General features: G+C 54.7%; 2 protein-coding genes across 6 annotated transcripts in view; one reads left to right on the top strand and one right to left on the bottom strand.

Annotated features, from left to right (window-relative positions):
• The first annotated feature begins 1,156 nt into the window (after positions 1–1,156).
• On the top strand, positions 1,157–17,355 carry POLG (DNA polymerase gamma, catalytic subunit). Of its 2 annotated transcripts, XM_055556820.1 has the most exons (22): positions 1,157–1,903; positions 4,738–4,933; positions 5,821–5,985; positions 6,082–6,228; positions 6,372–6,451; positions 7,261–7,443; positions 7,549–7,703; positions 7,928–8,054; positions 8,968–9,204; positions 10,120–10,240; positions 10,393–10,479; positions 10,781–10,888; positions 11,682–11,842; positions 12,551–12,604; positions 12,709–12,826; positions 13,216–13,351; positions 13,452–13,698; positions 14,647–14,769; positions 14,885–15,053; positions 15,177–15,385; positions 16,168–16,328; positions 16,846–17,355. In XM_055556820.1, exons 1-22 carry the CDS (start codon positions 1,293–1,295, stop codon positions 16,902–16,904), a joined length of 3,654 nt encoding a protein of 1,217 aa, XP_055412795.1. In that variant the 5' UTR covers positions 1,157–1,292; the 3' UTR covers positions 16,905–17,355. The 2 variants fall into 2 exon arrangements, with proteins under 2 accessions (XP_055412795.1, XP_055412796.1); XM_055556821.1 differs by lacking the exon at positions 12,551–12,604 and having other exon boundaries at positions 5,803–5,985.
• FANCI (FA complementation group I) overlaps positions 16,593–23,246 on the bottom strand; it is a 63,932-nt gene continuing 57,278 nt past the window's right edge. For all 4 annotated transcript variants that reach the window (XM_055556817.1, XM_055556816.1, XM_055556815.1 and 1 more), the window contains 6 exons: positions 22,688–22,741; positions 22,548–22,607; positions 20,246–20,314; positions 18,590–18,685; positions 18,179–18,283; positions 16,593–17,270 (listed from right to left, as the gene is read on the bottom strand). In XM_055556817.1, the coding sequence (XP_055412792.1) occupies positions 17,190–17,270; positions 18,179–18,283; positions 18,590–18,685; positions 20,246–20,314; positions 22,548–22,607; positions 22,688–22,741 (465 nt within the window). In that variant the 3' untranslated portion in view covers positions 16,593–17,189. The remainder of the gene's footprint in view (positions 17,271–18,178; positions 18,284–18,589; positions 18,686–20,245; positions 20,315–22,547; positions 22,608–22,687; positions 22,742–23,246) is intronic.

Raw genomic sequence — 23,246 nt, 5'->3', positions numbered from 1 at the left:
GTCCGCTAGCTAGAGCTCTTTGCACAATCTAAAAAGTATTATTACCGCCCACCGGCTTGCCTGGGACTAACCCACCTGCTTCTTGAGCAGGGGAGGTTGGACCTTGGTTCCCAGAGTTCCGCAGGGGAAAGTCCATCCGGAAGTCCTTTTACCCCCCTACGGGCGGACCGGTCTACTTGTGGCTCTCCTATTGGTCGCGCTAGGAGTCTCCCGCCTGCCTCTTGGGTAGCCGCGGGACCAAGCAGGGTACAGACGGGAAGTTGCCCCTGCCAGCGAGGCGGGTCGTTCGGGTGGAGGCCACAGGCCACCCCGAGGCTGCACAGGCCGCGCGGAGGGAGCCGGGGCGTCGCCAGCCTGGGGTCGGGAGCCGCAGACCAGGAGGCACCGGGCGGACTGAGGTTTCCGGCGGGTTCGGCGCAGGGGGGCGGGCGGCCGGGTCGCTGAGCGGCGGCGCGGCCCCTCCCTCTCCAGTCTAGGAGCGCGGATCTGGGCTGGGCGGAGGCTCGTCCCAGGGCGCACCGCGGCGTGGCCGCCGGGCTCAGGCTGGCGGCCGAGGGCCCCTGCGGCGCGCTGGGCCAGGGATCGGGCGGGAGTGGGGGCCCCGCGGGACTGCGGCCCCCTTGGCGGGCTCGAACCCGGGCACCGGCCCCTAAGGGCGCTAGGCCCTCGGGCTGTGGCGGTCGAGGGGCACCGGCAGCCACAGTTTGCTGAGCACTTGCCGAGGGCCGTGCCCCGCGGCAGGTTCGCCCTGTGTCACCCGAACAGCAGTCCTGTATGACCGGTAGAACCCAGTCACCCCATTTTACAGAGTAGGGAAATGGGGGCCTAAGGCGCCTGCCCAAGGTCACACGTCTCGAAAGAGCTGGAGCCGGGATTCAAACCCTCGTTGTCCCCACCAGAGTCTTGCGCTCTTAACCACTACCGTCTTCTTCTCTGATGAACTTAACGTGAAACTCGGTTTTCCGAGGGGTATTGGTATTTCCCAAGGTTGCTTGATGATCAACTGAGAACATGCACCTAAAGGCGCCTGGCACCCTGCTTTGGGACGCAGGCAGTGCTCGCGGAAGGAGGGCTGGTAAGATCACACGTGCTCTGCATGTTGGTAACACTGTACATCATCTGTCTCCTTTAGGATTTGTGGGTGGAAGGCAGGCATGGTCAGAACCATTTCCCTGGCAGGAAAGCGGAGACAGGACGTGTCCCTCTCCACGTCTCTCAGCCAGTGAACGCTGCCAAGCTGGAGCCCAAAGCCAGGTGTCCTGACGCCCACCGAGGGGCTCCCTGCACCCACCATGAGCCGCCTGCTCTGGAGGAAGGTGGCCGGCGCCACCGTCGGGCCAGGCCGGGTTCCAGCTCCGCGACGTTGGGTCTCCAGCTCCGCCTCCGACCCCGTCCCCAGCGACGGGCCGCCGTCGCCGCAGCCTGTGCCATCCTCGGTGGGCGGGCAGCTGCGGCACAACCCCTTGCACATCCAGATGCTCTCGAGAGGGCTTCACGAGCAGATCTTCGGGCCCGGCGGGGAGAGGCCCGACGAGGCCGCGGTGCGCCGCAGCGTGGAGCACCTGCAGAAGCACGGGCTCTGGGGGCAGCCAGCCCCGCCCTTGCCCGACGTGGAGCTGCGCCTGCCGCCCCTGCTCGGGGGCAGCCTGGACCAGCACTTCCGCCTCCTGGCGCAGAAGCAGAGCCTGCCCTACCTGGAGGCGGCCAACTCGCTCTTGCAGGCGCAGCTGCCCCCGCGGCCCCCGAGCTGGGCCTGGGCGGAGGGCTGGACCCGGTACGGCCCCGCGGGGGAGGCCGAACCCGTGGCCATCCCCGAGGAGCGGGCCCTGGTGTTCGACGTGGAGGTCTGCTTGGCAGAGGGAACCTGCCCCACGTTGGCGGTGGCCATATCCCCCTCGGCCTGGTGAGTAGGGAGGGGCCGGGGTCAGGGGACTTGAGCCTTCGAGGGGGGGCCCCCACTCTGTGTCTGGCGGGTGGGTTTCCAGGGACTGTGGACTCAGTGGTGAACTGAAATCAGCTCGACCCCAGCTTTGATAGAGCTTACTTTATGTTGGGGAAGGTGTGGGTGGTAAAGGACACCCTAGCAAGTGTCAGGTGCTGATGGGCTCAGCAGAGTCCCAGTAACATGTACTTGAGGCTGACTGGGAGACCATTTGAGATTACCTTGATTTGATGCCTTTACCCCTTCCCCTAATAGCTTCCTGAAAAGTTAGTCCAAGGCATTGGAACAGTGTTTCTATTTGGGGATGTCTGGTTATTTTGGGCAGGAGAAACTTCCCTTTGGTGGGAATGTTCCAGGCAGTATAAGACACTTAGCATCCCCAGCTGCTCTCTTAAGTGCCAGACCAAATCCCGCTGTCCCCCCCATTTCAGTTTCCAAATACCCCTCCCCTCAGGTGACACCTTGCTGACCATCCCTAGTTGAGAAACACTTCTTCCATCCCCTAGCCTCCCAAGTAGGCCTGCAGGCATTTTGGTCCCCCAAATGTATATCCAATCACTCTTTTCTTTTTGAGTAACTTTCTAAGTGCTACCCAAGTTTCTTTTTCAAACAATGATGGCAGTACTGTTTCTCCCCTTTTTTATTCTTCATTCCAGGATTAAAATACTATTTACAACCTTAATGCTTTCAGGCATGGCCAGCAAAAAAAAAGTTGGCAGTTTCTTTATTCCTATTGGAAGCTACATCTTTGTAAAGAAAGCTGCGAAATGTTAAATATGCAGTTGAAAATGGTGAAAACATGGCTAAATAGATAAGGTAGGCATTAATGGCTGAAAAGAGCAAAACCAGATGATTCCTTATTGATTAGTTCCAGTTAAGATGAGAATCTCAGAGCTTACTATGTAACTTGATGGTCAAACTAGAGGGAATACTGTCCCTCATTTGAGAAAGTAAAGTAGGCTGTGGTGGCTGAAAGGAAATTAGGACCCAGTGATAAGAACTGTTTTTCGATCTTTTGGTCATTCTTGGCCAGTTTACCTCTAGTCTCTTTCTTTTCTCTTCTTCCTCTCCTGACTTTTCACCTCTTTCTCTTCCTGTCCTTTCCATCATCCTCTCATTCTCATACCATTCTTGCCAGTGGTACTGGGGGGCACCGCTCAGTTTGCCTGGCAGTGGAAGTCATTAGTGAGGACCGGGCTCATACAGGGCCTCCTCCTGGGAGCCTGACTGTGGTGGGGGCGGGAGGCTGGGGCCCTGACAGCAGCCCACTTAACTTCAGCACATCCCTGGCACCTGGCTGTCTAACGTCAGATGCCTGAGCAGCCCGCAGTTTCCAGTGGAAGGGAGAAGCCTTGCACAGGCCAGAGGGCAGCTTTCCCAAAGGCTGCAGGTGAGGGCTTTGGACATCAGACTGGAGGGACGTTGCACAGGCTGTCAGTGCCAAGCTGAGGCTCACAGGAAAAGTGTAGTGTTAATGGCGTTGGTTCGGACTCATCTTAAATATGCCAAAGGTGTTTGCATTTTGGCTTTCTTCATTTTTATCACAAAAATTTAACAAGATGGCTCTCATGCACAGCTGCAGACCCAGATCTTGACACCAGTCTGGCTTTTTATTGCAACCAAAGTCCCTGTCATCCCCGCAGCCTCTGATATTTGACATCCTTCAGCCTTTTCTTCCGTGTTATTAAGGGCCTTGACATGCTGAATTGAGAGGGAAGGAGGTTGCAACTTGAGTTCCTGAGTGTTTTCCCATCATTTGGGGGTGTGGGTTAGATCTCACCAGGTTTAAAATTAGGAACCACTTTTTGCTGGTAATGCCCTCCCCGAGAGAAACTAGTTTTACGTTTGTCATTAACTGTTGTGACAGATAACCCCTCCTCCCCTCTATAAGGGACGCAGGGAGCTTGCTTGCAGCCGTGGTGGCCACACAGGTGGCCTCGTCACTCACTTTGGTGCTGAGTGGCCTTGACCCTTTGGCGTGATCCATGGTTCACAAGAGGCTTTTTGCTCAGTGGCCGTTTCCCTACACTTATCCTTGTGGATCTTGAGCGAACTCCAGCCTTTTCCCGAGTCAGTGTCAGAGGCCCCCAACAGATAGCACTCACCCCCTGTCCACCCCACCCCCCAGCTCTAGCACATACTTCTAGAACATGTGCATACATCTCCTCCTTTCTGGTACTTTCCCTGGTCTGTCACTGGGGGTGGTTGCTCAGAGGCCCAGCACCTTCTCCAAGGTGCGTGACTTGCTCTTTGTCCTTCGGAATCTTTCCAGCCGTCAGATGATTCATCCTGTACATGTGTGCAGCGTTTGTCTTTTTTTTTTTTTGCCACTTTCAATTAAAAAAAAATTCCACTTTGGGTCCTGTTATAATTGTCTGTCCCCTTTATTAGCTCTTTGAACATGAGCTGTTTCATGCTCATAGATGTGAGGGGTCGGTAACATTCATTAAGACACCTCAGAGCCAAGCACAGACTTGGTGAGCCCCGGACCTAACAGACATCTTGACGGCCAGGCTGCATGCCCGTCTGGGACACCGGGGACTTTGGCGCGTAGCTGCCTTCCTCTCTGTGGAGGTGGAGAAGTAAAGAAGGCTTTGTAACTCCTCCTCACTCCCAGCATGGCCCCTGACAGCGCCCCACCCGACCTCCAGCTCTGTGAGGGTTAGGAGACCTTGTCCCCCTTGTGTCCCCAGCTGCTAGCACAGGACCTGCATGTGGTGGAAGGTGTGCAGTGGGGCTTGTGGAGCGGGGCGTGCACGTCTCTGGGCTGAGCTGCCTGCCTCTCACCTCCTCAGGTATTCCTGGTGCAGCCGGCGGCTGGTGGAAGAGCGTTACTCTTGGACCAGCCAGCTGTCGCCGGCTGACCTCATTCCCCTGGAGGTCCCTGCCAGTGCCGGCGGCCCCGCTCAGCGAGACCGGCAGGAGCGGTTAGTGGTGGGGCACAATGTGTCCTTCGACCGAGCCCACATCCGGGAGCAGTACCTGATCCAGGTAGGGATCCTGGGGCTGAGTGCAGGTCCTGGCTCGGGGTGGGCTTGGAGCCCGGCTCTCAGTGGCCGGGGAAGGACTGCGTGTCCTGGCTAGTGCCTCCATTGCCTTTGTAGCAGCTCCAGGGCGCCCTGCTGACCAGCCCTGCCCGTGGTCCCTGTGCCCAGCTCTTGGGTCCCCAGCATCCCTGGCACAGGACCTGAGCTGTCACAGTACTGATGGCCCTTGTCTGTGCGGCATTTTAGAGTTTGACCTGGGCTTTGGAGGCCGCGGGCCCCGCAGCCTGGGCACGCGTCCTGCCTCATCCACTGGTGAGCAGCATGTGCTTCTTGACACCCCTGAGCCTCAGTTTCCTCTTTTGTAAAAAGAGGGAGATAGCAGAAGTTGCATCATAGGATTGCTGAGAGGGTTTGAACAGTGCACATGTCAGACACTCAGAACCATAGTGTGGCACTTCTTGAGTTTGTGGAAAGTGCCCCAGGAGAGGTGGGGCAGGTGGGAGCAGCCTTGGCCTCCAGCTGCAGATGCTGAGGCTCAGACAGCCTTGTTAACTTGGCCAGGGCCTCATAGCTGGTGAGTGGCAGGGCGGGGCAGCCAAGCCTGATAGCTCGGAAGGCTTGGTTTAGCCCCTCTGTTCCCAAGGTGCCTCTCAGTGCTGTTGCTGGGAAGGGCCTTGTGTTGGGACTGAGCCTGGCCTGTCCCTTCCAGGGTGGCTAGGATCTAGAAGGCAGGCCCCTCACAGGTGGAAGAACAAGCACGAGCAAGTTTGAAGACACTGCATCTTGAGCATCCAGCTGTGTGCTGGGAGGGGGGCTGTGGTGGGGCTGGTGGGCTGAAGCACTGAGCTGGGGTGGGCAGCCCCTCCGCTGCAGCCTCTCCCCACTCCTCAGGGTTCCCACATGCGCTTCCTGGACACCATGAGCATGCACATGGCCATCTCGGGGCTGAGCAGCTTCCAGCGCAGTCTGTGGATGGCCGCCAAGCAGGGCAAGCACAAGGCCCGGCCCCCTACTCAACGAGGCCAGAAGTCCCAGAGCAAAGCCAACGGCCTACCGGTGAGGGCACAGTGGGCGTGGGGGGACCCCGTCACAAGCCTGCCCATCTGGCTCAAGGCCATGCTGACCTGCCATGTCCCTCGCTCTGGCCTCCAGATCTCGTCCTGGGACTGGCTGGACATCAGCAGTGTCAATAACCTGGCAGACGTGCACGGCCTCTACGTGGGGGGGCCTCGCCTGGAGAAGGAGCCCCGCGAGCTGTTTGTCAAGGGCAACATGAAGGACGTCCGTGAGAACTTCCAGGTGTGGCAGGGGTGGGGTGCCCTGGGGGTGCGGGCAGGGGCAGGCCCCAGAGGCCCTGGGAGTGCCGCTGTCACGCCTGGGCCTGGGCCCAGCGGCAGTAGTGGGTGACTGCCCACCCTGCGCCTTCCTGTCGCCTGTGCCAGGACCTGATGCAGTACTGTGCCCAGGACGTGTGGGCCACCTATGAGGTTTTCCAGCAGCAGCTTCCACTCTTCCTGGAGAGGTGAGGGAGTGCCCCTCTGGGAACCCCTTGGGGGTCAGTGGGTTCCCGGTGGTACCTGGGCCCATTGTAGCCAGGTGCTGCTGGGCCTTTCTCAGGCTGGGGCCCTCAGCCTTTCTGGCCCGAGAGCATGGAGCTGCTCTGTCCAGGGGTGGCCACCTGGGCCTTGGACTCTGGGGTGTCTACAGGGTCCTAGAGGGGAGGTCCCAGGCTGTTCTTATTTCATGGTCTGCTCAGCGCCGTCTCTGAACCCAGATCCTGAGCCAAGGGCTTCACGTCCATCTTTGTTATGTGTCCTAGTGAGTCAGTCTGATGATGCGGTCAGAATTGGAGGCCTCAGCCAAACCCGGTTCTGATCTTAATTGTCCGGTCCAGCTCATGTGACCTTGGGCAGGGCAGTTGGTTTCTCTGAGCCCCAGTGGTCTTGTCTGTGAAGCACACACAGGCATACTTGACTATCCAGTTGTAAGGCTCTTGTGTGACACTGTGTGTGTGGAGTTGTTAACACAGCGTCTGGCTCCTGGTCATTACTCAGCAAGCGGCAGCTATCTCCATTTTTGTGAGCTGTCATTCCCACATTATCCCTGAGGATGGAATGATACCCCCATTTTATAGATGAAGGAACTTTGGCTCAGAGAGATGACGTCACTTATGCAGGGTCTCATGGCTGGGAAATAGGAGAGAGCTGGGGTTTAAACCCCTGTCTCTCTGACGTGGGTGGTTGGGTTGAGGATTGCCAGGCCGGCTCAGGGCTTGGGCCAGAGCCTTGCCTCCCGTGGTCATTTATGGCAGCCCTGGTGTTTGTCCTGAAGGTGTCCCCACCCGGTGACTCTGGCTGGCATGTTGGAGATGGGTGTCTCCTACCTGCCCGTCAACCAGAACTGGGAGCGTTACCTGGCGGAGGCACAGGGCACCTACGAGGAGCTCCAGCGGGAGATGAAGAAGTCGCTGATGGACCTGGCCAACGACGCCTGCCAGTTGCTCTCGGGAGAGAGGTAGCCAGGCCGTTGGGTGGGCAGGGTCCCCCTGCAGGGGCCGGGCAGTGGGAGGCCTGGCCTCCAGCGTGGCCTTAGCCCTGCCTTGGTGAACTGGCTGTGCAGGTACAAAGAGGACCCCTGGCTCTGGGACCTGGAGTGGGACGTGCAGGAGTTCAAGCAGAAGAAGGCGAAGAAAGGGAAGAGGAGGGAGCCGGCCACAGCCAGCAAGTTGCCTGTCAAGGGGGCTGACGCCCCTGGGGACCCCAGGGATCAGGAAGGTGGGGAGCATGGGCGGGAGGCGGGGAAGGGAGGGGCGCTGGGAAGGGCCTGGGACCGTGGGGTCCCTTGGCAGTGGTGGCTCCAGCCTTCCAGAGAAGAACCCACGCCCCCTGCAGTGGAAGCACAGAATTCGAACCACTGGACTGGACCGCTGGGCAGGTCCTGGGAGGGTCTTTCTGAGATACCGTTCCCTGGTCCTGATTGTCCTCCCCACCCTGTGCAGACCCCGGCCCCCCCAGTGAGGAGGAGGAGTTCCAGCGAGATGCCACAGCCCGCACCTGCTTGGAGCAGCTGAGGGGGACCACAGAGCTCCTGCCCAAGCGGCCCCAGCATCTTCCTGGACACCCAGGGTGAGCCCTTCCCCTCACATGTCCAGAAGCCACCCTATCCCTCCCTCCACCTCAAGACACCGTATTCTGGGCCCCAGCACAACGGGCAGTGTTCGTATGCGCCCCTGCTAACACGCTGCCGTCTGTTCCTGCCCCTTCCTGTCCTGCTCTCACCCCTGCGTCCCTGGGCTTGTTCACTACCAGTGCACTAAGCACCTGCTGTGCTCTGGCCTTACTGCAGCCTCTGAGGGGCGAAGAGAAGCATAACTCCTGTCTAGTAGCTTCTCCCTGGGAGGAGCCAGCCTGCGCTGGAGTTGATATCCATCATGAGACAGGAGAGTCATCAGTGTCGAGGCAGAACCTAAAACTGCCTGGGGAAATCAAGGAAAGCTTCCTTGAGGTGGTGACCTTCATTCTCGCCCCACAAAGTGGCAGAGATGGGAAAATAGGGGCATCCAGACTGAACAGCAAGGGGCCAATTTTGTGTTTCCCTGAGAGGAGGCCCCCTTAAATCTGTGCCCTGAGTGTCTCACTTGCCTAGCTCTGGCATTGGCTTTGGTGAACAGCCTGTGAGGGATGGAGCACTGGAGGCCCTGGTGTGCTTCTGGAGCAGCAGAGGTTGGGTAGACCTGTGCGCTGCTCTGGGCAGTTTCCCTGGTGAAGTGGAGCTTGGCGAGGAGTCTTGCCCTGGGCAGTGTGTATGGGTCCTGGAACAGGGAGCTGACAGAGGATCTGTCCTTGGGGAATATTTGAATTATTCTAGGGGCCTCCATGGGGGTCCTGGCTGAGTCCCAGAGGGAGGGGGTGGTGATGTCAGGCTGAGGTCACCAGCAGGCCTTGGGATGGGTGGGCGTTGTCATGGGTGAAGAGAGCCTTCCTCGTTACATGCTGTCCTCCCCTGACTGCTGTGATGCACTCTCTGCTGGCGGCGTAGGTGGTATCGGAAGCTGTGTCCCCGTCTCGATGACCCTGAGTGGACCCCTGGCCCCAGTCTCCTCAGCCTCCAGATGCGGGTCACACCTAAGCTCATGGCACTGACCTGGGACGGCTTCCCTCTGCACTACTCGGAGCAGCATGGCTGGGGCTACCTGGTGCCCGGGCGGTGGGACAACCTGGCTCAGGCACCGGCCGGCAGTGCCCCCACGTCGGCTGGGGCGGCCTGCCCCCACACGTAAGGCTCTGGCTCGGGGAGAAAGGGGCTAGCATCTCGGGACCCTTCCCCCTGTTGGAGAGGCCAAGCCCAGCTCGGGCTAGGGTGAGGAGCCTGAGTCGGAGTGTCTGGCTTCCAGTTCTTTTTTGATGGCAGTCTTTCCGTCCAGGCCTCCGAGCCCTGTTGAGTTGAGGGCGTGGGGTTGGAGTGGGAAGGGCTGAGGCCCTGCTCAGAAGCCTGCAGCCCGGCTGCCCGCACAGGAACACGTAGAGGGCGGGCTGGAGGGCCGTTGAACGTGATGGGTCCACGGACTTTGTGTGCCTTCGTTGAGTATCATTTATCGAGCACTGGTTATCTTCTGTGTTACTAAATCCTTTACAGTGCTTCCTCGTTTGTTCCCCAGGCAGCCACATGAGACAGGGTGGTTATCTTCATTTTAGAGCTGGCAGAAGAAAAGGCCATGGGGAAGTCTCTTGTCTGAGAACCCAAACCCTTGAGCTTTTGACAGGCAGGTGATGGGGAGAAGCCATAGTGCGTGAAGTGGCCCAGAGCTGAGGGCCCTGGCTCGGCAGGGCAGTCTGACCCGCCTGTGGGGCCTGAGGACAGAGGGATGGGGGTCGGCCTGCGCCTGTGAGCTGAAGAGTGGGTGTGTGGGCAGGAGCCGGCCCGGGGTGGGCCTGGCCCTGACTCCCCGCTGCCCTGCTCCCCACACGCTCTTCTCCCGAGTCAGCCCGGGCCTTGAGGCCCAGCCTGCCAGCAGCGTGCTGTTGTTCTCAGCTTGTCACTCGCTATCTGTGAGCCGGGGAGAGTGCTGTCCATTCCTGCCTCAGAGCCGCTTCTGGGGACTGAACAGGGAACGGTGGAAGGCACCTGGCGAGCGGCCTGGCCCGGAGGGGGCCCGCGGTAATCAGGCTGCGGCTGCCGTTCTCTGCGCAGAGCCATCGAGTCCCTGTACAGGAAGCACTGTCTTGAACAGGGGAAGCAGCAGCTGGAGCCGCCGCGGGCAGACCTGTCTGAGGAGTTCCTGTTGTCCGACAGCGGCGCCATGTGGCAGACGGTGAGGGCGGCTCTGGCTCCAGGACCGGGCAGCCTCTGGGTGGGGGCCGGGCGCCAGGGGCACTCATCTGCTCACTCACCCCAGAGTGGGGCTGGCGGACGTGGGCCAGCCCAGCCCCCTGCTTTACTCACTTGGTACCTGGGCCCCTCCAGGTGGAAGAATTGGGCTGCTTGGAAGTGGAGGCCGAGGCAAAGATGGAGAACTCGCAAGAGGCAGTCCCAGGTCAACCGCTAGCTCCGGTGAGCTGGGCGCCTGCTCAGGGCTTCTCTGGGTGGGTGCTGGCTGGCCATGTCCTCCTCTTGCGCCCAGGTAGCGCTTTCCCCCTCAGTTCCCAAGGTTTTGGGGGGCTGGGAGATGACCACCATGCCCTTAGGCAGCCCCACCCTTGTTGGAGGCCAGAGAGGGAGCCTGAGACTGCGTGGCCATCCTGTCGTTTCCCAGCTGCATGCCATTTCAGGCCCTTTTCCCACCCCTACCCCATGGCCCTCGCTGAATGCAGGTTCTGGAGCAGGGCCTGATCTAGGTGTGTGGCCCCCACAGACTGCTGCTGGTGGCCCCAAAGCCAGCCAGCCAGCTTATCACCATGGCAATGGACCCTACAACGACGTGGATATCCCCGGCTGCTGGTTCTTCAAGCTGCCTCACAAGGTGTGTGTGCTGGTTCACACCCTGTTTCGTGGTGTTTTGGGGCACATAGTAGGCCTGCGGAGTGACTCAAACCAGGAGACGGCTTTGCTGTGGGAATGCCAGGAGTAGAGGGGCAGAGCATGATCTCGGACAAAAGTTGCCATCTCTCTGAGCCTTTGTTTTTCTTCTAAAAATTGGGTGGCAAGGGGCCTGATGGCAGAGTTAAATGACATAGGGCTAGAAAAAAGAGAAAAATGACATGGGGCATCTCTTTGTGATGGACTATAGCCATGGACTACATGGCTATATAGGGGCAGGGACTATAGCCCGCCAGGCTCCTCTGTCCATGGGATTCTTCAGGCAAGAATACTGGAGTGGGTTTCCATTTCCTTCTCCAAGGGATCTTCCCCAGAGGGATTGAACCTGGGTCTCCTGCATTGCAGGCAGATTCTTTACCATCTGAGCCACTGGGGATGTTTTTGAGCCTTTGTTTTCCTTCTAAAAATTGAGTGGCAAGGGGTCTGGTGGCAGAATTAAATGACATAGGGCAAGAAAAAAGAGAAAAATGACATAGAGCGTGTTGGGGGCCTAGTACCGCATCTGGTGACTGGTGGCTGTTACTGGGAGGGGAGCTAGGTGTGTGCCTGCGTGTGAATGTGTGTGTGTGTGCGCCCGTGTGTGTGTGTATGTTGCAATCAGGGATTTGCCCCAGACCGCTCTGCTGGTGGGGCAGTCTGGGCTCAGTGTCGGGCAGTGCCTCAGGCACTGGGGACCGCAGCGCGCCTCCAGCCCCCGCTTCCTCTGCTCTCCACAGGATGGCAACAGCTGCAACGTGGGCAGCCCCTTCGCCAAAGACTTCCTGCCCAAGATGGAGGACGGCAGCCTGCAGGCTGGCCCGGGAGGCGCCAGCGGGCCCCGGGCCTTGGAAATCAATAAGATGATCTCATTTTGGAGGAACGCCCATAAGCGTATCAGGTGGGCTGTCGGGGAGGGCAGAGACTTGCTGCTATCCATGCCTCTGACCAGGTCACCGCTCTCCTGGGATCCCTTCCCCTCCCCCCTCCCTACCCCCCCAACCCCGGGGCCCCGACAGCCTGTACTACAGCGCAGGGCTCACCCGGTCTGGAGGCCAGGCTCTCTGTGGTCCTGGTGCCGCTCACCCACGGACCAGGCTCTTTCCCTCTCCAGCTTCAGTTTCCTTGTTATGTAAGAAGAGTGGTACTGTAGGTTCCTGAAGGCCCCTCCCAGCCCTGTGAGGCCCCTTCTGTGAAGGGCTAGTGGCCTGTAAGCTGTGTTGGGGGCTGGGTCCTAGGCCGGGAATGGCAGATGGATCAAAGTCTAGTTCCATGGCTGAGGTGGCCGCCAGCAGCACGCTCCTGTGAGAAGAGTGGCAAGGGCTGGTGACGTCTGCCCTGAGCGTGGAGGAGGCAGTGGTGGCAGGGCTGCACCGGGGTGCCTCACGGTCACCCCAGGATGCGGGCAGAAGCGGCCTCAGCTGCCTGGCCATCTCCTTGAGGGCTTGTGCTCCTGGGTGGTGGATGGCAGGGCCCAGCCCAAGTCAGGTCAGTGTAGAGGGTTGAGGCCGGGCACGGAGGGCACGCAGCAGAGCAAGGTAGTCGAGAGCCGTGTTGTGAAGGGGTGGCTCCTGCCCCCATGGCTGTGCTCAGCAGCATGTCCCCACAGCTCCCAGATGGTGGTGTGGCTGCCCCGGTCTGCGCTGCCCCGGGCCGTGACCAGGTATGTCCTATCGGGGTTGTGGGAACAGGAAAGCTGAGTGAGGCGGGTCCTAAGACCAAAGCCAGCTGTGGGGATTCAGGTCCTTCCCCCCGACACCCCCACAGGCACGCCAACTACGATGAGGAAGGCCGCTACGGGGCCATCCTGCCCCAGGTGGTGACGGCCGGCACCATCACTCGACGGGCCGTGGAGCCCACATGGCTCACTGCCAGCAATGCCCGGGTACGTGTTCTTTGTACGTCTGGTCTCCCTGGCTTTCCTCTCCTGTCTCGAGAAGCTGGGGTTGCAATGAGCCTGTACTAATATCTGAGTCTGGCGGGACTCAAGTCCAAATCTGGCATCACAGCCCCTCCATTTGTTGGGCAGATAAGTTCTGGGCACCTGCTCCTGGCCAGGCATGCGTGGCACAGCTTTTGTGGAGTCTGCATGGGGCTGAGTGTGAGCCAGGCATGGGGCAGGGGATCTTTACCTGGAACTGGCAGAGCTGGCTGCATTCCCTAAAACCATGCCCTTGGGAAGGGCCACCATATCTCAGTCTAGTCAGGCCTCGGGGCGAGCCAGAGGAGTCTCACCGGGTACCTACGTGGGGTATGACCTCCCTCTTCCCACAGCCTGACCGCGTAGGCAGTGAGTTGAAGGCCATGGTGCAGGCCCCGCCTGGCTACGTCCTCGTGGGTGCTGATGTGGACTCCCAGGAGCTGTGGATCGCAGCTGTGCTGGGAGACGCCCACTTTGCCGGCATGCATGGTGAGCGGGAGCCAGGGCTGGAGCAGAGTGGAGGCGGCCTGATGCCTGGCCGGCGGAGCACTTCCAAAGCCACCTCTCTCACTGTCGCCCTGCCCCCCAGGCTGCACGGCTTTCGGCTGGATGACCCTGCAGGGCAGGAAGAGCAGGGGCACTGATCTGCACAGCAAGACAGCAGCCACCGTGGGCATCAGCCGTGAGCACGCCAAGATCATCAACTACGGCCGCATCTATGGGGCCGGGCAGCCCTTCGCCGAGCGCCTGCTCATGCAGTTCAACCACCGACTCACGCGGCAGGAGGCAGCTGAGAAGGCCCAGCACATGTATGCAGTCACCAAGGGCCTCCGCCGGTGAGTGTCCCCCCTTCCCCACCCCTGGGCCTCAGGCTTGCTTTATTGTCTTTGCTGCGCCTGTCTTTTTGACCTTCTGTTGCCTGAGCCCTCATATGGCCTCTGACCTAGCTGTAGGTGGGTTGTCCTTCGGTTGTGATGTTTGCTCGCTTCACAGTCCGTTTTCCTCATAGCCGTGCGTTTGTTATCACTGAGTGGTTGCAGGGTGCCTGCTCTGCTCCTGCAGAATAAACAGTAATGTGGGGGTTGCAAACCCACATGCTCACAGGGCATGAGAGCAAGTGAGAGGGGGAGCAGAGTGTTGTCCAGGGAGGTGAGAGGGGAGACGGGGTTGGGGGGATGCTCTAGGGTAGCGTGTACTGGCGGAGGCAAGGCAGTGACAACAGACACGGCTGGGTCTTAGTCGTGGAGACCTTTGAAAGCGTCATGGTGTGGACTGAGGGGTGGTGGGGAAAGCCTATTGCACCTGTGAGCAGGTAAGTGACATGACTGGCCAGCAGGGGACTAACCTGGTGTCGTCTAAAGCCGCAGTGAAGCTGGGAGTCTGGGGCAGCAGGGACCGAGAAGGGTGAGCCAGGCCTGGCTGTATGTCCTGTCTTCTGCCTTTCTAAATGCTCTTCCCACCCTCACCCCAAAATGCAGGGTGGTAGCCTTTGCTGCCTGCTGGACTGACATGACACCTGTTGGTCACTGGGCAGTGCAGGGTTGAAGGTTTAGGACAGTAATGGTCCCCTGTCCTTCATTGGGCTACCTTCAGGAAGCCCACAGAATCCTGGGATCCTGTCTAGGCTGTTTCTGCCTGCTGTGTGATCCCAGTCACTTAGCATCTCTGAGCCTTTTGACCCCAGGGCGGTTGTGGAAATGGAGTGGAGTTGAACACGCCTAGCCCAGAGTTTGGCACAGGACAGGCGTTCCCATGGAAACGACAGTTGTGATGCTGCCCCCCAGGTACCGGCTGTCAGATGAGGGCGAGTGGCTGGTGAAGGAGTTGGACCTCCCTGTGGAGAGGACCGAGGACGGCTGGGTTTCCCTGAAGGATCTGCGCAAGATCCAGAGAGAAGCTTCAAAGAAGTGAGACCCTTCTGTGTGTGCATGTCAGTGGGAGGGTTTGGGCTTGCCCAGGGAGAACTGGCGTGCTTTTGCTCTGATATGGTGAAACACAAAGCTTGCCCTCTTTGTTCCCCAGATCGCGATGGAAGAAGTGGGAGGTGGTTGCTGAGCGAGCCTGGATGGGGGGCACAGAGTCAGAAATGTTCAACAAGCTGGAGAGCATTGCCACATCTGACATACCGCGTACCCCGGTGCTGGGCTGCCGCATCAGCCGGGCCCTGGAACCCTGTGCTGTCCGCGGGGAGGTACCGCCACCCTCAGAACGGGGCAACGGGAGCCTCAGGGAGGGCAGGGCTCCTGTGCCGCCTCCTGCTCAGGAGGGAGCTGCTTGTGGTTTGGCCCTCCTCACCTGTGCCTTCCCTCCCTAGTTTATGACCAGCCGAGTGAACTGGGTGGTGCAGAGCTCCGCGGTGGACTACCTGCACCTCATGCTTGTGGCCATGAAGTGGCTGTTCGAGGAGTTTGCCATTGATGGGCGCTTCTGCATCAGCATCCACGATGAGGTTCGCTACCTGGTGCGGGAGGAGGACCGATACCGCGCGGCCCTCGCCCTGCAAATCACCAACCTCCTGACCAGGTAGGCAGGGCCCATGGCTCCTCCGGCCTGAGCGTCTGCCAGCTACATGGGGCTTGGACCACACTGAGCACAATCTGAATTTTCATGCCCCCAGGAATAAGTGTTTCCACTTTTATCTCTGATTTTTAAAAACTACGAAGTCTTAAAAAGACTGGCTCGATATTTAGAAAAGATTTTTGGAGACTGAAAGTGTCGTATTGCCAGACTAGATCACTGGGGTGGTCAGGAGGTGGGAGAGGAGTTCTCAAACTGTGCTCCCCTCGGAATACAGCTTTGTTTTGAAAATCAGATGACAGGCTTTTCTCCAAGTATCTCAGAAAATTGAGATACTTTTTCATTTGTAAACATTTATTCTTAAGTGCCAAAAGTTTGCTATTCTGTTACTAAACAGAAAACATCGTTAACAGGGAAGCTCAAGTATACATATTGAGTTGTATTTCCTTGTAGTAAAATCCCTAGTTTATATGATTGGATTAACTGATGTTACAGTTCCATGTTGATCTGCCACTAAGAACCAGTTTGGGAACCATGGCCTGTCCTGATTAATGGGTATATAATGAGTGTTTACAATGATCAATACTGCTGCCCTCGTCTTCTGACCAAAGTGGGAAAAAAGGTGTGTTTTGAGTCCACAGTGGTACGCGAGTGTCTCAGCGGGAGGTGCTGGCCCGTCAGCTTTCTTCGCTTGCAGAGGTGGCTGGGCACGCCCTGCAGGCCACCTCCTGGGAGATGGGTCTTGTTCACAGCGGGCGCGACTGCTGCAGGGGCCGGGTCTCTTTCAGGTGCATGTTTGCCCACAAGCTGGGTCTGAATGACCTGCCCCAGTCGGTGGCGTTTTTCAGTACAGTCGATATTGACCAGTGCCTCAGGAAGGAAGTGACCATGGACTGTAAAACCCCTTCTAACCCAACTGGGATGGAAAGGCGATATGGGATTCCCCAGGGTGAGCACAACACCTTCTTTCCTTATTACACATGGGACGGGAGGTGGATTAGAAAGTGGTCTTGGACAACAGAGGCTTGGGGCACTGGAGGAGAACCCCTATCTTGGGCTATGTACTGGGCTGGTTCGGTTTATAACGGGCTGAGTCCAAAGTGAGCATAATGTTCAGATCACAAAGGCGTGTTTGTAGAAAGGTGTTCCTAGTAAACGAAGTGTTTGACTCTGGTTTCTTTCCTCTTCAACCACACACACACACACACACACACAAGATTTAAACGCGATTTATTTTAAAGTCACAGTGGGTTCTTAGGTGACAAAATTATGCTCTGAATGCCAAACAAATTAGAAAGCTTAAAGTCTATTTAAAATGTATCTAAGACAAACTTATTTTATACGTAACAGATCCTCCCCAAGTATGACCCTACCATTCTTGGCAGTCCTTTTTGACCTTAACATTAAGCGTCTCACTTCTGACTGCTTCGTGAGGGGGCATCCTAATGAATTGCACTATTTTTCAGGTGAAGCGCTGGATATTTACCAGATAATTGAACTCACCAAAGGCTCCCTGGAGAAATGAAGCCAGCCTGGACTATAGCCCTGCCTGGAGGCTCTGTATTTGCTCCCATGGAGCTTCATCGGGGCAGTGCAGGCTCCTAAAACTCAGGCTTTCAGCTCTGCTTTTTGCAAAAGGGCTGGCCTCAGGCCAGCCATTTTTCAGTAGCAGGGCCTGCCAAGAATGACTGCCTCTAAACTGAAGGTGCAATTGAGTTCAGAACCAAGATGCCAACGTGGTGCAGGCAGCAGGACAAAGGGGCATTGTTGCTTGTTGGGTAAAAAGAAAGCAGAAGCCCCAAAGTTCACATTAACTCAGGCATTTCATTTCCTTTTTCCTTTTTTTCTTGGCTGGTTCTTTGTTCTGCCCCTCATGCTCTGATGCAGTGCCCTAGAAGGGGAGAGAAGTAAACGCTGTAATGTGAGAAGCCTGTTCAGAGGCAGTGGAAATAAAAACAGAAATCCTTTATCTTCTCATCAAAGCCTGTGTTGGTCATGCTTTCTCCCCCGTCCCACTCACGGGAGGTAACTGTTGTAGATGGGGCAAGCTCTGCAGTAGAGCAAGGTGGTGCTGACTCCTTCCCTTTGGACTTCTGTAATGACGCAGGGAACACGGTGACAGAGAAGGGGCATCAAGATGCTGCAGAACTCCCCTGAACTCAAATGCCAGGTAGGCAGAGGCAGTGGACAGGGCCAGGTGTATTATGGCTTAGAGTGTGGTAAATGGAAGAATGTAGATTCAGAATTTTTTGAGAAGCTAGAAATCCAGGGTGGTTGATGTAAACTTCCAGTTTATCTTGGATATATGTAAGGTGATAGAAATTCTGGGCACCAGAGGTAAGGAAACACTGATTTCTGCTTCAGAGATGCTATAGGGCTCACGGCATGCTGTTTCTCTCCCTTTAGTCTCAGCAGAGGGGAAAGGAGGCTAAGAAATGTGCTGACCCTCATTCAGAGTAGTGGCCCTACTTTGAATGAGAGCATGGCAGAAGAGGGGAAAACTGGATTCTGAGCCAGACTGCTTAGCATTTTCCAATGGTTTAAAAGGTTATGGGGAGAAGACCCACAGTAAGACCTTGTTTTCAACATTCCCTTTCTGGAAATGTCCAGCCTAAAAGTATACAAGCCTGGGAAACTCTGGGGGTAGTTCACCGTTTACAACCTTTCTCTTGAGAATGCTTAGTTTCGTCTTTGACCACCTTTTGGCCCTTTCTCTGTGGCTGCTCCCTGACAGGCTACTGACAACCAGCCAGGAGGGCAGCGGAAGCCTGCTGCACTCCAGTCCAAGCAGGCACTGACCTCTTCATTTTCATCCTCCTCCTGCCGAAGAACCACGTCCAGGATGTTTCCCTTGATCTTGAAGTCTCGTGAGGTGCTGAGCTTTATATGCTTCATCAGGTTCACCTGGGACAGAATTGTAAACACAGGCACAGTTTGCTACCAGTAAAACCTGCCCAGGGCTGCCTCAGCCATCCCAGATAAACCCTTTAGTTCCTGGAGAAGCAAGTACACACCCACTAGACTTCACATCAGGTCCCCTGTGTCAGTGTTTGGCTTCAGGCCATCAGATCAGAAATAGCAAAGAAAAGAAACGCAGTCGCCGCCCCCCCCCCCCGCCCCCCCTTCCCCGTGCAGTTGTGTTGCTTCAGTTTGCCAGGTCCCCTCACAGGCTAAGTGGAAATCAGTAGAAAAATTACAGAATATGCTTACCTTTGACCTCTTAGAAAGGTGGATGAGAAATTTTTCATACTGTTCAATGGCAAAGATGAGATTAGGAATTGGCCTGGTTTCCCGAAGAGCTCTGGCCTACAGGGCAAAGAAGAGAAGACCTAAATTTGGGGTTCAGGGGTGGTAAAGTGCTCTGAAACTGCCTGTAGCAGAACTGCTCGTGCCTTTGAAGGAAAGATAGTCTAACTTCCAATGAAATGCAGTTTTACTTATACACCAGTCATTAAGATTTTTTTTGACAGTTCAGTTTCATCAAAGGACCTAAATGCTAATGGAGATGGCAATTAATCCTTCTACTTGTAATTCCTAGACCTGTGTTTTCTAGAGGCTGGCTGAGGGAAGGGCCGTATGTGGGTGTCTGGCTGCCTCTCTGACTTGGGATTCTTGTGATGATGAGCCCCTCTGCACTGGCTCTGTTACCGCTCTAGTCTACAGATGCATTTTCATAGCTACGATTCTCTCTCCCTTCAACTTGAATTGTAGCTTGTAGATCCTTCCATATGTTTCTTATGCATATAGACATGTTTTTATATTTTTTAAACTACAAATGAAGACACTGTTCTCATCTTTTTTTTTCTTTAACATTATCTTAGAATTCTATATCTGAACATTTAGCTTTGTATTTTTTCATGTCTGCATAGTTTGTTCTACAGTATAAATATACTATAAAAGCCAGCCCTCTATTGTGGGCATCCTAGTTTTCCCAATATTTCACTTTTACTTACAACATTACTAGGACTGAATATACACAAGCCTTTACAATAGAGATATTCTACAATATTACAATAGAGAGATTCTACAAGTAGAATTGCTGCATTAAAGACTGGTGCATGTGAACAGTTATTGCTAAATGTTCCCCTTGAGAGAGGACTCAATTCTTACTTTGCCAGCAGTGCCCTGGAGAACCCACTTTCCGGCACCAATCTTACACATCCTTTAAGGGGCACCTTTTGCACTCACTATCTTTTCCTAAAATCAGCTCCTTCCCAGTGGTTATCCTAAGCTATTTCTATTTTTGAAGAGTTCAAGATTTCCTGGTACTTCCTGAATAGAGCATATACAGAGGAAAAAGATGTACCATCTGAACAATGTCCATGAGCTGAGAAGCAGCCATACACAAACAAGCATATTTTCTCCAGCTTTACTGAGATGTAATTCACATACCAACCAGTTTACCCATTATTCTGCATACTTTTTTGTGTGTGTTTCTTTGTGCATTCACAGAGTTGTACAACCATCACCATAATTTTACAACATTTTCACACACCCCACCTGCACAAGAAATCCTATACCCATTTTAGCAGGCACCTTCCCAGTTTCTCTAACATCCCCCTAACCACTCCTGCTCCCCAGTTCCAGGCAACCACTAATCTTTTTAGATTTGCCTTTTCTGGGCATTTTATATAAATGGATTCATATAACACGTAGTCTTTGTCCGATTGGCTTCTTTTACTTAACGTATTTTCAAGGTTCATCAGCAACCTTTTTTTTTTTGGCTGTACTGCATGGCATGCAGGATCCTAGTTCCTTGACCAGGGATCAAACTGGTGCCCCCCTGCAGTGGAAGCGCAGAGTCCCAACCACTGGACCACCAGGGAGTTCCCAGTGGCCACGTCTTGGTCACTGTCAGCAACTTACCATGGCTGTGGGGCCAGCAGTGGTTTTCTCCTTTTCTCTGGTACATTTTAGGCTCCTACTGTGCTTGTTCTAAAGAAAAGGAAACAAGTTCTCTCATTCCTGAAGGTTTTTCTGTAGCGCTACCAGGCTAGTGGTAATTTTCTAATACGATGATTATAGCGATAACGGGAGAACTCTTAGGGGGCCAAGTCTGGGTGAAGAGATTTTCCTGAAGCAGATGCTGGGCAATGGGAAACATTCTGGGATACTTTATAATCCTCAGATATCTTCCCGCTTTTTGTTGTTGGGAGATTTACAGTCTTGCTCTTGGATGGGTCTATCACAGGGAAGTGAGGTTAGAACCCACCGTTATTAACACTAGGGCAGCCAAGGGACTCGTGAGCTACAAAAGTACTGTCAAGGGGGGAGTAGGACTAGGTGTTCCCTACTGGGATGTTCGCTAAAAGGGCTAGAGAAAAGACAGGAAGCTGGAGAGGTTGCTCTCAGAGCCATGTGTCTCACATGACAAGTGGTTACAGGCTCCAGGAATGTTTAAAGGTCATAGAAACACTTTGTTTCCGTATGTTGCAGATAATCACAATAAAGGGCTCCTGGAGAAAGGAAGAATCAAGAAGGGGACCAAGAAGTACAGGATTCTGATAAGGGAGGAGAAAAGGGACACGTGAGGCAGGGACCACCCAAGTGTGAGGCACACAAACAGGAACCCTTTACTTGAAGGGGAGTTCTGTGCCCTCTAGGAATGACAGACCACGGCCCATGGGACAACTAACAGTTAAAAACAGAGGCCTGCAAACGGAGAGAATCACACTACTACAAGCCATGTGAGAGAGAGGAGGCTTGGTCCACATGGCATGTTCTGGAAAATAAGAAAATGTAGGGATCCCAGAGATGCTGGTGTGAAGAAACTTACGTTTGGCCCTGGAAGGCAGGGTGGAGGGTGAATACTTTGTGGGGGGGCAGAGAAGCGGCACAGGTAGTAGAACTCATGTGACCAAATGGGAAGTGAGCCATCTTCCTAAAAGTTGTACCCCAGATGGGACCTTGTTGAAACTCCCTAAATCAATCCCAGCTACGGCCTGTTTCTGCTGATTCAGGCAGGACTAAAACTGTAGTGGGAAGAGAAGTATCTTTTAAAGGTATACAGTCCTCAGCAGGATGCTAAGCTACCGGTTTTGGAGCAATGGCTTTCACTGCTTTCTTCTCACTGAGATCCAAGGCTATGGGAAAAAAGGAGCTAAAAGAGAATAAGCAGCTCTTTGAAAGATGTGGCAAATGCAATCCAGATTTCTAGATAAAAGCTGGAGAGAGTTAATGGAACCTTGGGCTCTTGACTCATTTAAGCACATCTCACAAAGACAAAAAGTGCCTGTGGATCAGCTGATTTGTCAAATAAGCCTTTAAGTCAAACACAGATTGAGAAGGCGAGAAATATCCAAGGAAGAATATATAAACCAGTTTTTGTGTAATGTAGAAAAAAAGATAGTCTAGAAGGTGCCTAGTGATAAGAAAAGCTTGAGAATGGGTCACACACAAAACCCCAAACCTCCCAGCATTTTACAAGTCAGTGAGTGTCAAGTATGGCTCCAGAGCAGGGGCTGGCCAACTACAACGCAGAGGCCAAATCCAGCTCCTGCTTGTTTTTCAGAAGTTTCACTGAACACAGCCAAGCTCCTTCATTGCATACTGACTATGGCTGCTTTTACTCTACAACGGCAGAGCTGAGTTGTGACAGTGACTCTATGGCCTGCAAAACCCAAAGCACTTACCATCTGGCCCTTGGCAGAAAGTTTGCAGACCACTGTCATGGAGTCAACGAACCCAGTTCGAACCTCAGCTTTGCCCCTTTTTCTGGCCGTACCACACAGCACGTGGGATATTAGTTCCCCAACCAGTGATCAAACCCACGCCCCCTGTATCAGAAGCTCGGAATCTTAACCTTTCTGTTTTGGGCCTTATGTCTGACAGCTTGGGAAATGACGCTCTAAAGTCATGTTCATTTTATTGGAACAGCAAATATTTAGAGAACACCTGCCTGGCGTTGTGTTAAGCACTTTCCACAAGTTACCTCATTTATCCTCACCATGCCTGCCACTACTTCACTCACATTCCCAAAGGAGTGGGTTTGGAATCACCCAGAAATAAACCAAGTCACTGAGCCTAAGGATGCATGTTTCTCCTCTGCTCCAAGTACAAGCATACCAAACGCTTTTTCTCTCTAAATCAAACTTAGTGATCAGTCCCCTGGGAATACAAGGAGTCCTTTCTCACTTGAAGATACACTGTGATACAGACAATCACTTACCTGTACATAAGAAATAAACGAATAGCACAGAGGAGTCAGATGTGAACCAGACAGCTTCACCTGCAGCAAAGGAGAAAGAATTCAATAACTGTAGGAATAAGATGCTTTCCCCATTCCTAGGAAAGGCATTCTCAACTCACCAGTTTTTCCATATTTTTCGGAATTCCTGTGGAGGGCTGATACACCTGGAGATACTAACAAAAGATTCCAAGATTCAGTATTAGGCAACGGCAGGACACCCACTTCTCTCAAAGGTTTCATAAAGTTCTAGGGAAAAGTGTTGGAATCTTGCATGCATGCATACTCAGTCATGTCCAACTCTGTGACCCTATGGACTGTCGCCCACCAGGCTCCGCCGTCCATGGGATTTCCCAGGCAAGAATACCAGAGTGGGTTGCCATTACCTACTCCGGGGGATACTTTCCAACCCAGGGATTGAACCCGCATCTCGTACGTTTCCTGCATTGGCAGGCAGATTATCACTGAGCCACCTGGGAATCCAGATTTGGAATGCTATTCCTACACAGATGTCCCATGAAACTACAGGTAGTGACTCAGTAAGCACATGGTGTATGACTATTGCTCTGGCTGGAGAGAGGAAAAGAAAATAAGCTACCCAGATTCGTGCAGAATCTTAAGACTCCAGGCTTCCTTTTTTCCCTCCCCTAAGCTCCAAAGCTTCCCAGACAGGAGGCAATG

Source organism: Bubalus kerabau, chromosome 19, assembly GCF_029407905.1.
Source record: "Bubalus kerabau isolate K-KA32 ecotype Philippines breed swamp buffalo chromosome 19, PCC_UOA_SB_1v2, whole genome shotgun sequence".
Taxonomy (NCBI): domain Eukaryota; kingdom Metazoa; phylum Chordata; class Mammalia; order Artiodactyla; family Bovidae; genus Bubalus; species Bubalus kerabau.
This window is presented reverse-complemented; position numbering and strand designations above follow the sequence as displayed.

What these genes read in the sequence shown, in the direction of transcription:
- POLG (XM_055556820.1), top strand. Translation starts at nt 1,293, where the DNA reads ATGAGCCGCCTGCTCTGGAGGAAGGTGGCCGGCGCCACCGTCGGGCCA. An exon ending in GGGGCGGCCTGCCCCCACAC is followed by an intron (nt 9,205 to 10,119) that starts GTAAGGCTCTGG and finishes TTCTCTGCGCAG; the next exon opens with AGCCATCGAGTCCCTGTACA. An exon ending in GCGGCGCCATGTGGCAGACG is followed by an intron (nt 10,241 to 10,392) that starts GTGAGGGCGGCT and finishes GGGCCCCTCCAG; the next exon opens with GTGGAAGAATTGGGCTGCTT.